Consider the following 15,640-nt stretch of genomic DNA (forward strand, 5'->3'; position numbering starts at 1 on the left):
CCCTCAATTTCAAGAATCATGATTCATGAAGAATCTTGGGTCCCATCTGAGGAGGATCAGTTAGCAGCGTATCAGAGTGACTCGGGAGGCTGTCTTTTTCACCACTAGAGCTGAGGAGGGTCATTTAGCAGCATATCAGAGTGACTTAAGTGTAATAAATAAGCACACTGTATATTATATTAGTTCAAACAGTTATTTCATATGGAAATGGTTCTCATTCACATTTATTCATCCAATGAGATAGAGCCAGCTTCAGTCATTGACAAAAGCTATTCAGAATAGCAATTCTTAGATGGTATAGTAAGAATATGTATACTTCCAGGATAGGAAAGTAAAATCAGAATCAGACCATACTTGAGAAAAGCCTCCTAGACAGCACTTATAGCTCCTTACATCCCCATTTGGTGCCTAGAATGTATATTAATCACTATTCTAATGTGTATTGAACCTCTTAACCCAAAGATGAATGCTACTTAAATGTGTTAAAAGTACAATGATGATGAGAATTGGATGTAAGATACTCTTTTTACCAGGTGTGGCTAATGCTTATAATCCTAAGAGTTGGTGTGCAGAGGCAGAAGGGGTACTCCAAGTTCTGGGGGCTCCAGGCCAAGCATGACTACTTAACAAGGCCAACAAAACAGTTATGTCATCAATGACATTTTTTTCCCAAAACTTCACATTAATTCAGGCTAATTGCCTTGAAATGTAACTCTAAATCAAGTTAGCCACAGCAGAGCATCCCCTAGTAAGCCCACTTATGCTATTAACTAAAGTCTCAAATATATAACTTTTAAAGTTTGGTGAGTGTGCTTGTATTGTGTGTATCCATATACAAACTACACATAAACAAATTCTTAATAGGCTTTTGTACCTCTGACCCAAGGGTTAACACGAGTCACTTTCTATTACTGTAGATTAGTTTTATTTTTTCAAGTATTTTATGTAAACGGAATTATACAGTATGTGCTTTCTTATGTCTGGTCCTGAAGAGTGAGCACTCTAGGAGACAGATGGGGGAGAGAATTAGAGAACACAGAGGTGAGTGTTATTCTAGAAGTGTATGTATTGTGCTGTGGTCACCTGGCCCATCTGGTAAAGTAATGAATATGACATATGTTCGGATCTCTCACACACACACACTTGGTGTTTTTGTCACTTTTATTGAAATATAGTTTTAACGAAAGCACACAGCTTATAGTTTATATAAAACAGTGTGGGCAGCATAACCAGCCACCACTCTAGTCGTGTTACAGAGCATTTATTTCTATTGCCATAAAAAGTTTTCTTTTCTCCCTTGTACCGTCAATATCCATCCCCCCAGCAGCCACACCTCTGATTTCTGTCACCATAGCTTAGCTTTACTTGCTCTTAAATCTATGTGTATGTGCATCTTATTTTTAAAATGCTTGTATTCATCATTGCTTCTGAAAAACTTGAAAATAATAACTTTATAACAAAAAATAGTTTGACAATCGTTTATTAAACATACTCTTAGCATAAAAACCAGCAATCCAGCTTCTGCGTGTTTAAGTACAATTTAAAGGAAAGAGGATGTCCATAGGAAAAGGTGTAGATAAATCTTTTTTGGAACTTGACTTAATATAGTCAAGTGAATAGGTAGAATGGTACATTCGTACAGTGAAATAGCAAAGCATAAAAAGAAACTAGCTATCCCAACATCATCGGTGACCCTCTCAGGTATGCTGAGTAAAAGAAGCCAGACACAATGGAGTATGTATGGTATAGTTCCATTTATACAAAATTCTTGATAAAACAAAACTAATCTGTAGTAACAGAAAGCCAGTCAGCTGTTAGTCCTGGGGCAGGAGTACAATTTTAAAAGACTGTATATTTTGATTAACACAACCTTGAATATTGGGGGGTGGGGGGATCTAGGACCTTCCTGGCAGCTTCAGTGTCTGAGTTTCAGTTGTAGCTGAGCCTTTAAGAGCTGTAACAAGGTACCCTGTAAGGACCCAAGGGGAAAGGGATAATTAAACAGGAAAGCTGTGATAGGAAACAACTTACAAAGGAACAGGGGTGAAGTGAGCCATCCTGATTTAGACTGTTTATTGGCCAGGAAGTGACTCTTGATGAAATTTGTTCTTACACTGACTTCCTCATTACCCTGCTGTACTTTTAATCTCTTAGTATGTTTGTGCTACTGAAAGGAGCGACCAAGGAGCAGTCTTTTAAGATTGGTCAAGAGATTGCTGAAGCTGTGACTGCTACTAACCCTAAACCAGTGAAATTGAAGTTTGAAAAGGTAAGTGTTACGAATCACATGCAGACTTTACATACCTCTCACAAGTTTCTCAATCAGTCTGCAGCTCGGTAAATACGCTAACTATTAAAATTTTTAGTTTTATATGAAGAATTGTATGTGTGTGGTTGTTTTGGTTTGCTTTATTTCCTTTGGTTTGGGGTTTATGTGTTTGGTGTTTGGGTATGATGTTTGGGCTAGCCTGTACTAACAGTCTACCACTGAGCTGTATCTACGAGACCTCCCTTTTTTTTTTTTTTTTTCAGTAATATTTTAAGATGTGAAATTTTACTTAGGATGATTTTATTTTATTTTCACTATAAAACAGGCCTCATAAACTTAATGGTATGAAACAACGAACATAACAACAGATTTTATGGTTTGGAAATTTAGAAAAGCTACACCAGAGTATTTGTCCCTGCTTCCGTTTCTAGCCCCTCAGCTGGGAAGTTACAAAGGCTGACTATAACCTCAGCACTCAGTAACTGAGGGCTAACGTCACGTGATACCTTCCTCCTGCCATGTCTGCATGGTGATGAACACCTGTCTTTGTACATGTTTCGTGTGACCTTGGAACACTGTCTACATTCTAGTTGATGGCTAGAATGCTGTAGGAAATGTTGTTCAGTTTTTTCGTTGTTGTGGAACCCATCTCTACTCACTAACTCTGTCACTCACAAGATGGAGACGCTAACGACACTGTAATTACAGATTTGCTCATTATAGTGCTGACAGGGTTTATCTCCTTAAAGAGTTGGTCTTTATAATATTCCTTGTATTGAACAGAGACCACCTTTTCCACCTTTCTTTTTGTTAATATTAGTATGAATAACTTTCTAGCTTTTTTTTTAAACTCTTCTGTGCCCTTATGTTTACATAGATTTCTAATAATCTTAAGAAAAGGGTTTTTTGTTTAATTCATTTTCTGATCATTTCTGCCTTTTAATTGAGATAGTAAGACCATGTACATTTAATGTGCTTATTTCTGAAGCTTTGGCATTCCACGTGAACATATATTTCAAATTGTCGTGTTGACCATGACACACGTATAAAATTTTTATTTTTACATTAAGAAAGAATACATATGCCAGACACCATGGCACATGCCTGTAGTCCTAGCTCTGTGGGCTTAGAAAGGAGAATTACTTTTAAGCCCAAGAGTTCACAGCTACTTTGTGAAAAGTAGTGAGACAGTGTTTTTAAAAAGAAAAGTAGGAAATATTAAATGAGGGGCTTGGAGAAGGGGAGCTTAGGGGCAAGGGAAAAGACAAAATTCATAACATAATTTAAAACAAAAGGAATGTGCCATTGGTTTGAGGATTTATCCTCACGATTAAATCATATAACAGCAGTTTTTTTAATGTCTAAAAATTGAAGACTTGCTCAGTGTTTTTCATTAGTGAATTGGTTATCTGAGTTGTAGCACCCTTATACTCTGTGTCTACAAGAGAGGTGAGCCTTCCTCACCAAAAGGAATACTCACTCTCCCAAGAAAAGTAGCGAGCAAAGCAGCGCATGTGGTGAGCTGCTGGTGTGGGAGAGTAGTATGTTAAGTGCATGTATTTGCAGAGTCCTTGGGAAGACACAAGGGAACCCAGTAACAGTAAACCTTTAGGAAGTCCTCGCTGTTTAAAATTTAGATTTGTGCTTTATGTGGGTATAGTTATTTAAAATTGGTATATGAATGATGGCTTTTGAAAAAAAAAGTGTCACGTGAAGTAGAAGTAAGTTAGTGCAGAAATAGGAGTGAGTGGCTAAGAAGTAATAGTGGTTCATTCTGTATGCTTTCACATTCCAGGTTCTCAATAGGAATTCATTGCATCCTTGGGAATATTTAAATATTGTACACTGATACATGAATACAGAGATCAATAACAGAAATTAGTCACAGTTTGGAGAAAGTGGTTACTGAGAGTCATTTTGTCAATTTTACTGTAGGTCTATTTGCCCTGTGTTTTACAAACAAAAAAGAGATATGTGGGTTACATGTATGAAACCCTAGATCAGAAGGACCCGGTATTTGATGCAAAAGGAATAGAAACAGTCAGAAGAGATTCTTGCCCTGCTGTTTCTAAGGTAAGTTCTATATACACTGTTTTCAACAGTAAGAATATATAGTAAAGAATCTGGCAGAGATGTTAACTGTCCTTAAACATACAGCTGGTAGAAGGAACTATGTCCCAAATCATTACAGAACCATAGGGGGAAAGTATGTGAATTTTGAGAATTTTATTTCTAATCGGAAACTATTCTATTCACTGCTTAGTTTCAGACGTCTTCGCATACCTTTGTTGTATCAGAATTAAGAGTTTCTTGTCTGTTGTCTTTGGCGATAGGATAGCTTCTCTTACAGCTCCCGAAATGCATGGTGCAGGCAGGCTGAAGACGAGAGGCTGTCAGGCACCTGCTACGTGGCTGAGTTCATCCCAGGTTACCTGGGACTTCACTGTCAACCCACTGTGCCCCCGCTCGCTTACAACACAGAAAACTGTCTCAGCACTATAAAAAAAAAAGGGCTGCTTTTTTTTTTAAACTTTATTTGACTCATTGGTGATATTAAATTTCTCTATATTTTCTTTAGCTAAATTGGGTTCTTCCAGTACATAAGATTTGTCCCTATTTCTCATGCTTCAAGTGCCTTGACTTTTTAAGAAAAACAAAGCTTTAAAAAAAAAAAAAAAAAGAACAAAGTTGTACAATTTTCATCATGTAACAAATATTTCATCAGAATATCATTCCAATGTGATTTTTCAATATTCTTAGAAACAGAAAGCTTTATAACATCTAAAATACTTCCAGTTTCTAATCATGTTTATTATCTAATCACAAGATCAAGGGTGTGTGTGTGTGTGAGTGTTTGACTCCAGTACTTGATAGCTTTTTAATGAAAGCGTAACAATAATGCTGAAACATACTGGGAGCTCTTTCAACTTGTCTGCATCTTTTTGTTTGAAGATACTTGAGCGTTCTCTAAAGCTGCTGTTTGAAACAAGAGATATAAGTCTAATTAAACAATATGTACAGCGGCAATGTATGAAACTTGTGGAAGGAAAGGCCAGCATACAAGATTTTATCTTTGCCAAGGAGTACAGAGGAAGTTTTTCTTATAGACCTGGAGCTTGTGTTCCTGCTCTCGAACTTACAAGGTAAGAACACACACAACAGCCCATCCTCAATACACAGCCAGGACATTCCAGAGGCCATCTGCAGCACTAGAGAAAAGACAGTAGCCAAGATTCAGTGGTTTTCTTTACTTTCCCACACTTAAAATGTTCCGGGTGCTTTATAAGGTCCTCTCTTCTGGGCTTTTCTTAGGAAACTAAATGCAATGAGATTGTGATGTTTCTGATTACTTTTGTTTCTTCCCTAGACTCATTAGGCAAGGCTCAATTAGGACCTGCCAGAGCAAGGGTTTAGATTTCATTCTGTGGCCAGATCTCTCTATTCTCACGGTTAGATAACAACACTTACTAGGGACTCACACCATTCAGGCAATGGTGCTATGGAGAGTACGTTTCAAACAGCTACAGCGGTGTCTGCTTGACAGCAGCTGAGCCAAGTGTACATAATGCTCAAAGAAGCTACAGTTTAATTTGAAGTAGCCCTGGTAGATTGCCCATGGCTTCAGGCTTAATTCTAAATTAATTTGCTGGAAAGGTGCTTTCTATGGCATTCTGACTATGTAGTCCATTTGGATTTGAACAGGAAAATGCTTACTTATGACCGGCGCTCTGAGCCTCGAGTTGGAGAACGAGTGCCATATGTCATTGTTTATGGGACCCCTGGGCTGCCCCTTATCCAGCTGATAAGACGCCCATCAGAAGTCCTACAGGATCCGACCCTGAGACTGAATGCCACCTACTATATCACCAAGCAAATTCTTCCACCCCTGGCAAGAATCTTCTCTCTTATTGGTATTGATGTCTTCAGCTGGTATCATGAATTACCAAGGGTAAGTGTACTAAATAATACATGTCCTGTAAGTATTCCAAATTTCAGTATTTTATGTATTTATGAGAAGTTGTCCTTCATTACCCAAACTTACAAAGATGCCATGCTTTCCAAAGAGTAAGTGATTATCTGTAAACACCTTCTTCTTAGCTTCTATCAAGTTTCCCCGAACTATACAAATATTAAGATTAGTCCCCAAGAATTTCAGTGGTAAACAGCCACAAAATAACTGAGTAAATGAGCTAGTGGAAAAATAAATGAATTACAAAAATATTTCAAAATTACTTCTAAAAAATTTTAAGACCTTTTTTTTTTTATGAGTATTTTTGCTTATGTGGTGGATGTATGTGCCTCATGAATATGGCTGGTACCTGTGGAAGTCAGAAGAGGACATCAGATATCCTGTAACTATAGTTACAGATGTTTGTGGGCTGCCATGTTTGTGCTAGGAACTGAATCTGGGTCCTCTGCAAGAGCAGCAAGTTCTCTTAACCTCCTAGATATCTCTCCAGCCCCTTCAAAGTAGATGTTTAAGAAATGTATGGGAGTGGACTGAGGATATGTTTTAGTAAGTAAAAGTACTTGCTGCCCCTAGCATGATTTCCTGAGTTCAGACCTTAGCACCCATATAAAAAGGTAGACATAACTGCACATATTATAACCCTGCACCAGAAGGTGGAGACAAAGGATTCCCATGGCTGGATGCCAGCCAGTCTAGCTAGTCAGGACACGCCGGGATTAGAAAGAGACAGTCTTTTTTAATGTGGAAAGCAATAGAAGGAAATAGCTGGAATCAACCTGTGACCTCCACATGCTGTACACAGGTAAACATGCACACACAAGAAATGCGTGAGTAGTGGCAAACACCTGTAATTTCAGAACTCTGGAAACTGAAGCAGGAAAATAGTGACTTTGAGGTCAACCTCAGCTACGTAGCAAGATCCTGTCTCAAAGGAAAAGAATATCTGGGGATAACATTTCTAAGTATAATCCTGGATAAAGCAGATGAAGGAACTAATGTTAAAATACCATTACACAGCTGGGTAGTGGTGGTGTACACCTTTAAATCCCAGCACTCAGGAGGCAGAGGTAGGCGGATCTCTTGAGTTTGAGGCCAGCCAGGAGTTCTAGGCCAGCCAGGAGAAACCCTGTCTTGAAAAAAAATAAATGAAGGATTCCATTTCACTGCAGTAAAATGCCCAGTGTAGGAGCTTAGCACAGAGCTTTGCTTGGATTCTTCTTGCTTAGTTTACTCAGTAGGTGCCTGAAAAAGTCAATTGTGAGTCTAAGTGTCTGGGGCATGTTTCTCTGAGAGAATACTCATTTTTGTTTGTGAGAACTTATTTTAAATGTGCTCAATCCCATGGTATTCAGCCAAGCTGGTAAAGAAAATGTCTTAAATTACATTTTTAAAAGGATGGAAAAAGCAACTAATGGAAACAGATGCAGAGACCCACAGCCAAACATCAGGCAGAGCTTGGGGAATCCTGCATTGAGAGAGGGAGAAAGAATTGTAGGAGCCAAGAAAGTGCACAGAACCAGCTGACCTGGGCCCATAGGGCTCACAGAGACTGCGCAATAACCAGGGAGCCTGCATGGGGCTGACCTAGGCCCTCTGCATAGGTGTTACAGTTGTGTAGCTTGGTCCTCCTGTGGGACTCCTGACAGTGGGAACAGAATGTGTCTTCAGCTCTGTTACGGCTTTGGGACCAGCTCCTCATCCTGGGCCGCCTTGCCCAGCCGTAACATATGGGAGGTGCTCAGTCTTCCTGCAACTTGGTGTGCCGTATCTTGTTGATAGTCAGGAGACCTGCCCTTTCCTAAACAGGAGGGGGGTGGGGGTGGGAACAGAGGGGTAGGGAAGGGACTGGGAGGAGAGGAGGGAGGGTAAACTGCAGCCAGGATGTAAACTTTAGAAACAAATAAAAGGAAGAAGTGTAAACTAGGAAACTAAGGTTAAGACTGTACTTCAGAGAGTGTGAGCTGGCTGGCATATAAAATGCTATGTTCTGGCCAGGACACTCAGATTTTCATATTTGTAATTGCAAGGCCAACAAGAATTCTAAGTCAGTGACATTTCTCAGATACTTTACTATTTAATATTTATGCAAAGTGAGTTTTAGATGACAGCATAAGTCCCCAAGAACAGAATATACTATTTCCATGTAAAAAGATCTCTGAAACGAGTACTAATGTCAACTGAAGAGTTCCTAGGCAACATGCATCCACTTAGGCTTTGCTTTCATGGGAACTCTACACTCTACTGACTGACAAAACAAGCTATCTGGTGATACTGTAAACTTGGGGGCTAGATAGATAATTAAGTGGCTAAGAGCATTTGTTTAATTCCCAGGTTTAATTCCCAATGCTCACATGGTGGCTCACAACATGGTAGGTCCAGTTCAGGAGATCCAATAGGCATGTATATGTTGCACATACATGCAGACAGACAAGACATTCATACACGTAAAGTAAAATAAGTAAATAAAGTCTTTTTCAACTGTAAGGTCCAGTAATAAAGGCTTTGGTTGCTTTACCCCAATATCTAAAACAGTAGTTCTCCAGCGTTTGTTGAGTGAAAGAAAAAACTGAATTAAGAACTAGCAGCTTTGCTGTGAGAATCGCTCAGAGTTGATGTTTTTACAGATCCAGAAAGCTACCAGTTCCTCCAGAAGTGAACTTGAAGGGCGGAAAGGCACCATCTCCCAGTATTTCACGACTTTACACTGTCCTGTGTGCGATGACCTGACTCAGCATGGTATCTGTAGCAAATGTCGGAGCCAACCTCAGCATGTAGCAGTCATCCTCAACCAAGAAATCCGAGAATTGGAGCTCAAACAGGAACAACTTGTGAAGGTACAGCCTCGCTCAGTAGATCTGAACTCCCAAATCCTGATTTTTCCAGAGAGATAGCATCAACTCTCCAGTGTAGATGTGAACCCAGTATGAAAAATGAAGTAAGCATTCTAAACAGATAAACTTCTAAAATATAAAAAATGCTACAGTTTAGGGCTGGAGAGATGGCTCTGAGGTTAAAATATAAAAAATGCTACAGTTTAGGGCTGGAGAGATGGCTCTGAGGTTAAAAGTGCCTATTACTCTTGCAAGTGGACCCCAGCATGGTCCTTAGCACCCACATGACAGCTGACAACTGCTTACAACTCTTATTCCATGGGATCCAATGCCCACTGGCCACCATGGGGGCCTGCTCACTTACTCGCTTAGGCATGTGTGTGTGCGTGCACACACACATACACACACACACACACAAATAATTTTTAATTAACACTGCAATTTAAATAGTAAGAATGGCTTAAGTTATGTTATAATTTAGTTTTTGGTTATATAGGATAGTGTATTTATTGAAAACCAGATTACAGTGGGCATCTATATAATTTCTTTTATTTGAAAGTAATAAATAGTCTAATTGATCCATCACTTGCCATTTTCATCAAACTAATCATCTTAGAGATAGATGAGTAGACTTGTGAAGTTTGCAGTTCTGAGGATCCAGATAGAAAATAGTTAATGAATCATGTCTTCCTGATGGAGACTGCCGTGGTCACTCTTGTGATGGCTTAAGTCATTTGCATGTTGTATATTATACTCCTAATAAGTAAGTGGCTGAGCTGGACTATTAACATGAAATATAAACACAGTTTCTCACATGTGGTAATTGTATTAAAAATAAGTAAGTAAACCTTTCTTGTCACGTTGGAAAGTGAAATGTAAACAAACGTGTCTCTCTGTACCCATTTCTTGTCCTTTTACTTGTCATGTTGTACCCTCCACGTCTCCCATACCTTTTGGGTCCATGAATATTCCTTAATCTTACCTATGTTCTGGTCTTTGAATCCAGTTCCTTCTTGACAAGAATGTTCTCCTCCCTCTCTAGCCATCTGAGAGGAATCGAGCTAAAATAGCTGGACAGGTGAGGCCTTCCCTGTAATAGACGTCTACGATTCCCTCTCCTTCCTGTAACTGTAAGGGTGGAAGCTGCCTGATTCTAGCCCTCACTGGTGGTAGTGTGCTGTAAATATGTGCTGAATGAGTGAACAGCCTCCTGCTTAGTCCGTGGCCAGAGGACCAATGTACCAATGGAGTTGTTAACATCTTGTGGCACCAGTTGAATGGTCCTAGTCAATACAGCTGCTGAAGTCACTGAGTACTCCTGGCTTTTATTTATCTTACCAGCTTCAATCATTTGGCAGCAACCACTAAATCTCAGAAAATTATCTTACTGGATTCCAGTATCTCATGTTGGCAAGAGCAGGGACTTCAGACCTGCTATGTTCAGGTTGTGAATTAGTCTCTCCTAGGATTTCTTTGTCTTCTGCTGTCAGCCGTGACAAACACTACTCTATTCAGAAAGTACTCACCTGCCAGTAGGTTTTCCTATGTTTTCAGGGCTGACATTTGTATCAGATAACCTTATTTCTTCATATCTCAACATCTCTCAGCTACAGTTGCCTCTGGCTTTTTGTGTGGGCTTGAGGTTTTCTGGGCTTTTCCCTGTCCACTGTAATATATGCTTGTTCGGGTCATGTATGGGCAGACGTGTTGATTAGACTTAAAAGTGTAGTTTCTGATATGACTAGGAGAGACAGTTTCACAGCAAACTCCCTGACCCTCCAGCTCTTACAGTGTCCTCTGGGCTCCACAGCTCTGGGCTTTGGTTAGCTATGGTTTCCTGCAGGGGGGTGGTCTCCGTCACACAGAGAGCAGTGTCCTTGATGAGGGTGAAGACAGCACTTACCTGTGGGTGTGAGGACAGGCATTTAGTAGTTAGAGACTGTACTAGTTTAGTGTAACGTGTGGTTATAGATTCGCCTCCAGGGTCCATGATCTCACAATGATATTTTTTAAATGTCTGCTTCTTAGGCTAAAATGTAGGTATCCTGCTTGTGTTTGAATTTTTAAATTTTTAAGTGTGACTCGAGCTATAACACTCAGGGTTTAAATTGCCAGTAAAAGCCTTGAAAGTAAACATTTGAGCTAAATTTAGCAAGTTGCATGTTCCAGCCTAGATTATTTACCAGATGGGCACCAGGAGCTCTTAAATATTCATCAGTCTGTCCTGGCACCTGAGTGTAGCACACACAGCTGCAACACAGAAATGCTACATTGGGGGATAGAGTGAGTCTCTTGGCAAAGATCTCATGAGCGAAAGACTTCCTGGAACAGTACGCTTTGCAGACTATGTGCTTCTAAGCAGTTTGCTTATAGTAGTTAGAAACACTGGCTACAGTGATCAGTATGACTTAGAGAAAACTTAGAGATCCACCAGCCTCCGTCTTCCGAGTGCTTGAGTTAAAGGTTGCATCTTCACACCTGGCTCTAAGCCTTTCTTTAATTTTTTTTCGTGAGTGGAAACTTAGCTGGGTGGGTCCTTAACCTATGTATCTCTTGAACACAGAGTTTAGCTCTGCTCTCCTCCTGGTACCCCTTTTCTGTTTTTATCTGCTCTGCTTGCTCCTTTTCCCTCTAAATCTTCATCAGAGTTAACACTGATAACCACATGACATCCTTTCTACTAGGCTGTTTTGATATTTGGTCATTTTAAATTTGAGACTAGGCCGTTTTCTTTCAAACCACCACAATGACCAAGACAGCTCTTAAAAAGGAAAGATTTAATTGAGGGAAGACTTACAATTTCAGAGGTTTAGTCCATTTCCACCATGGCAGGAAGCTGGGCAACACACAGGCAGACCAGGTGCCGTGAGTGACTGAGAGCTACATCCTGATCCACTGGCCAAGAGAGAAGGGTTGGGGGGAAGCAGGAGGTGGGGGGTGGGGGGACAGAGGGTCATATGCATCCCAAGATGGCCTCAAACTTGCAGTGTAGCCAAGGGTGACTTCAAACAAACTAGTGCTGATCTTCCTGCCTGCTGTGACTGTAGGTGTGCTCCAATGCACTCAGTTTATGCATGGAGGGTTGAACCCATCACCCTCATGCATTCTAGGCAAAACGCTCTCAAACGCCTTTCTTCTACCTCATTTGAGATAATTACTGTAGATTGGTATCACCGTGCCGTGTTCAACACTAGAATTTACTCTTCGATCTGTCTACATTTTGGTGTCTGTTATGCAGCCTTTGTTTATTTCTGGCCCTCTTCTTCCCCAGCCCTCTGGATCATTACTTATACCCATTATTTTTGTGAGATGTGACCAGTTTTAATTTCTAGACATGAAAATGTGATGTTTTTGTTTTCTGTATCTGGTTTATTTCACTTAGTTGCATCTTTGTTGCTACAAATGACAGACTTCCCTTTATGACTGAAAAATACTTCATTTTATAGTTATGCATTTTTTTTCCTATTTATCTGTTCATACATACTTTAGGTGATTCCCTATCTTGATTGTTGAAATAGAAACTGCAATAAACATGAGAGTTGAGTGTTTCTTTCATACAGGGTTTTTATTCCTTTGAATATATACTCAGTATTAGAAATAATTGCATTACTATGCATGGCGGCACACACTTTTGATCCCAGCATTTAGGGAGGCAGAGGCAGGTGGACCTCTGTGAGTTCAAGGCCAGCCTGGTCTATAAAGTGAGTTCCAGGATAGCCAGGACTGTTACACAGAGAAACCCTGCATGCATGCATAAGAAAAGTAATTGCATCATGATAGTTTTCGTTCTGAATTTTAAGGAATCCTCATACTGTTATTTGATTCATTGTCTGTTTTAAAATAACTATTCTGAGATTGGATATCTCATTGTAAATTTGTGTGTTGACTTTAGTTTTTTGATAGAGAATACTATGTAGTCCAGGTTGCCTGGAACTCAGAATTCTCCAGAGTGAAGGATTACAAGAAATTTGCTGCCACAGCAGATCTCCACCGTGATGTTGATTGTTAATGCCTGCCTGTTAGTGTTGTTAACTGTTCTATGGATTTGCCATTGAGATTGTGTTCCTTATATATTCTGGGGATTTCTCATCACATGAATGATTTCCTGATATTTTCTTCCATTCCACCAGTGACTGTCTCCTTAGCTGTACAGAGCATCTATATAATCTCATTTGTTGGTTACTACTTTTTTGCCCAATGTTTCCAAAGCATAGTCCTTGGTTGTGACCTTGTCAACATGTGTGTGTGCAAGTCTCTGGCTTGGGTGAGCCCTGTAGGACTGAGTTCATCCTGTGAGGCAGGGCTCTCCCACGTGGTGGACTCTGGCTCAGTACCCTAGGCAAGCATAGGTAGCCTGCCTTGTGCCTTTCAATGTAGCAGGGTTATATTGTCAATGAAAGGTGAACCAAGAAATGAAATGAATCTTGAGACCATTTTTTTTTTCTGTTTGTAAACTATTTTTTAGAAGTACTTCACTCATAAACAGTAGGCGAGGTTTCTAGGAGATTAAGCAGATGAAATTTTCTATACTGAATTAAGTTTGCTGGGTACCTGAAGTAAGCAGAAGGGATCTAAAACTGTACAGATAGACACAGAAGTATTCCTACTGTTTGATGTGCTTTTCCTATTCTTTCAGATATGCAGGAACTGTGCAGGTTCCTTTGACCGACACACCCCGTGTGTTTCACTCAACTGCCCAGTGCTTTTCAGACTCTCACGAGTAAACAGAGAGTTATCCAAGGCACCGTATCTACGGCAGTTGCTGGACCAGTTTTAAGTTGTCAGTGTCACGGGACTCCAGGTGCTACTTGTTCAGTGTTTACCACTCAACTCCTGCATGGTGCTTTCTTTCCACTTCTGTCACGGCAGAGATGCTCCTTGTCTGTCACCGAAGGCCATGGGGACCTCTGCTAACGAGTTAAAAGTGTACATGTTGATCTCTGAATAGCTTACTTCTTACAATGTACAAATCCTCATTCTTTCGCCTTTTAACCTTGTTTTATAATACTACAGGCGTTGGATTTGCTCCAGTTTATGTACCATCTTGTAAATCCATTTGAACAGATCATGTTTACTTCCCTGTGGAAGGAAGGCTAAAACCTCCTAAAGAAAGTCATTTGTGTGTGTCCCTTAAACTGTCTACATCAAGACGTGTTGCTTAGAGATATCCACTCACTTTATAATTTTGACTGCAAAATATTTTGTAAATACACTTTTTTACTTTTCAAACAACTGAGTAAAATAATGTGCAATGAATTTTATACAATGATTTTCACGTTGTTGGTATATCTCCTCTAGGTTTTGCTTGACTCAAAGGTAGATTTGTTACTTTGATCAAACTGTGCAAATAGTACCATGTGTAGCATTTTTTGAAACATTCTTTTCTAAAGACTGCTGTCTTGCTTTAGCTACTAACGGGGCATTGTGAGGAACTGTGCAAAAACATTTTTGTTACAAACCTGTGGGCCTGTTGCAATACTTTAAAAATAAAATAAAAAATTTATTCCATTTTGCTTGTTTTGTATAGACATTTCTATTGCCTCTAAATATGCCTAAAATATTTTCTTTCCTTATGTACTGTACAGTTAATCTTATTTGCCATCCCTTGAACACAAATGTGTATTTAGGATATTTGTATAACTGTATAAAATGAAAAAGGAATTATGTGGTCAGTGCATTGTTTTTTAAACTGGAAATCATTTTGTTTTAAGAGTTAATAATGAAAACCAAATTAAAAATTGAATAAAATATGAAATATAATGCTGTGACTTTTACCTCGTCATAAGTAGAATTCTCTTCATCTGTTCTGTAAGCAACCTGGATTCCGCCTAACCCTGGGCTTTTTTGAATTAATGAGGTAAACTTAGTAGACGCATGCCTTTGAGCCATAGCAAAAGGATGATTTGGGGTTAAAAGCGGAGTGCTCTGCCCAGAGCACTGCTTGCACAGAGATGCTTTTGGCACCGTAAGGAAGCAAGTTTAAGTCTCTATTTAGAAAACAACCTGAGGGAATTGAAATCCGGGGCCCTGGGACTATGATAGTTAGTAGCAGTGCTTTACCAGGGTTAGATTAATAGCTTAGCAGAACTACATTGATTAATGTATTAGCACTTTGAATTTTTGAAACAATACCATAGCAAGAATGAAAAAAATATGAAACCTTCCTCATTTTCCACTTGCCTTAAATCACTTCCTCAGACCTTTACAGCTGGCATTTACATACCTTAAATTACTTCATTAGACCCTCACAATTTAAACTTTAAATTTTTCCTTTTTTCCATCCAAGCGTTTACCAGACACAGGTGATTGATTACTGAGAGGAGTCAGTGAAAGCAAGTTCTTTTAAATAAAGGTAAAACTTTGGTATAAAAGGTAAATTTTGAGGTAGTAATAATAGTATGGTATCTTAGGTATTGACATTCCAACCCATTTTGTGAGTTTATCTCTCAGTGTGGAGTCTCTGAGTGAGCCTTTTTCAGGTGGAGACCTAGTAGCTCTAGAAAAGGCAGGGGCTGACTTTTTCCTTGATGGCGGTGAAGTTCCATAGTATTTACTTTCTTTAACCTTAGT

At 39.5% G+C, this 15,640-nt stretch overlaps 1 protein-coding gene across 1 annotated transcript in view; it reads left to right on the plus strand.

Annotated features, from left to right (window-relative positions):
- Positions 1–14,830, plus strand: part of Rev3l (REV3 like, DNA directed polymerase zeta catalytic subunit) — a 133,915-nt gene extending 119,085 nt beyond the window's left edge. Inside the window, exons 27-32 of the mRNA XM_051175551.1 lie at positions 2,155–2,269; positions 4,205–4,342; positions 5,222–5,412; positions 5,972–6,218; positions 8,864–9,073; positions 13,707–14,830. Of these exons, the coding sequence (XP_051031508.1) occupies positions 2,155–2,269; positions 4,205–4,342; positions 5,222–5,412; positions 5,972–6,218; positions 8,864–9,073; positions 13,707–13,847 (1,042 nt within the window). The 3' untranslated portion in view covers positions 13,848–14,830. The remainder of the gene's footprint in view (positions 1–2,154; positions 2,270–4,204; positions 4,343–5,221; positions 5,413–5,971; positions 6,219–8,863; positions 9,074–13,706) is intronic.
- Positions 14,831–15,640: the final 810 nt, after the last annotated feature.

This window comes from Phodopus roborovskii, unplaced genomic scaffold (assembly GCF_943737965.1).
Source record: "Phodopus roborovskii unplaced genomic scaffold, PHOROB, whole genome shotgun sequence".
Lineage (NCBI taxonomy): Eukaryota > Metazoa > Chordata > Mammalia > Rodentia > Cricetidae > Phodopus > Phodopus roborovskii.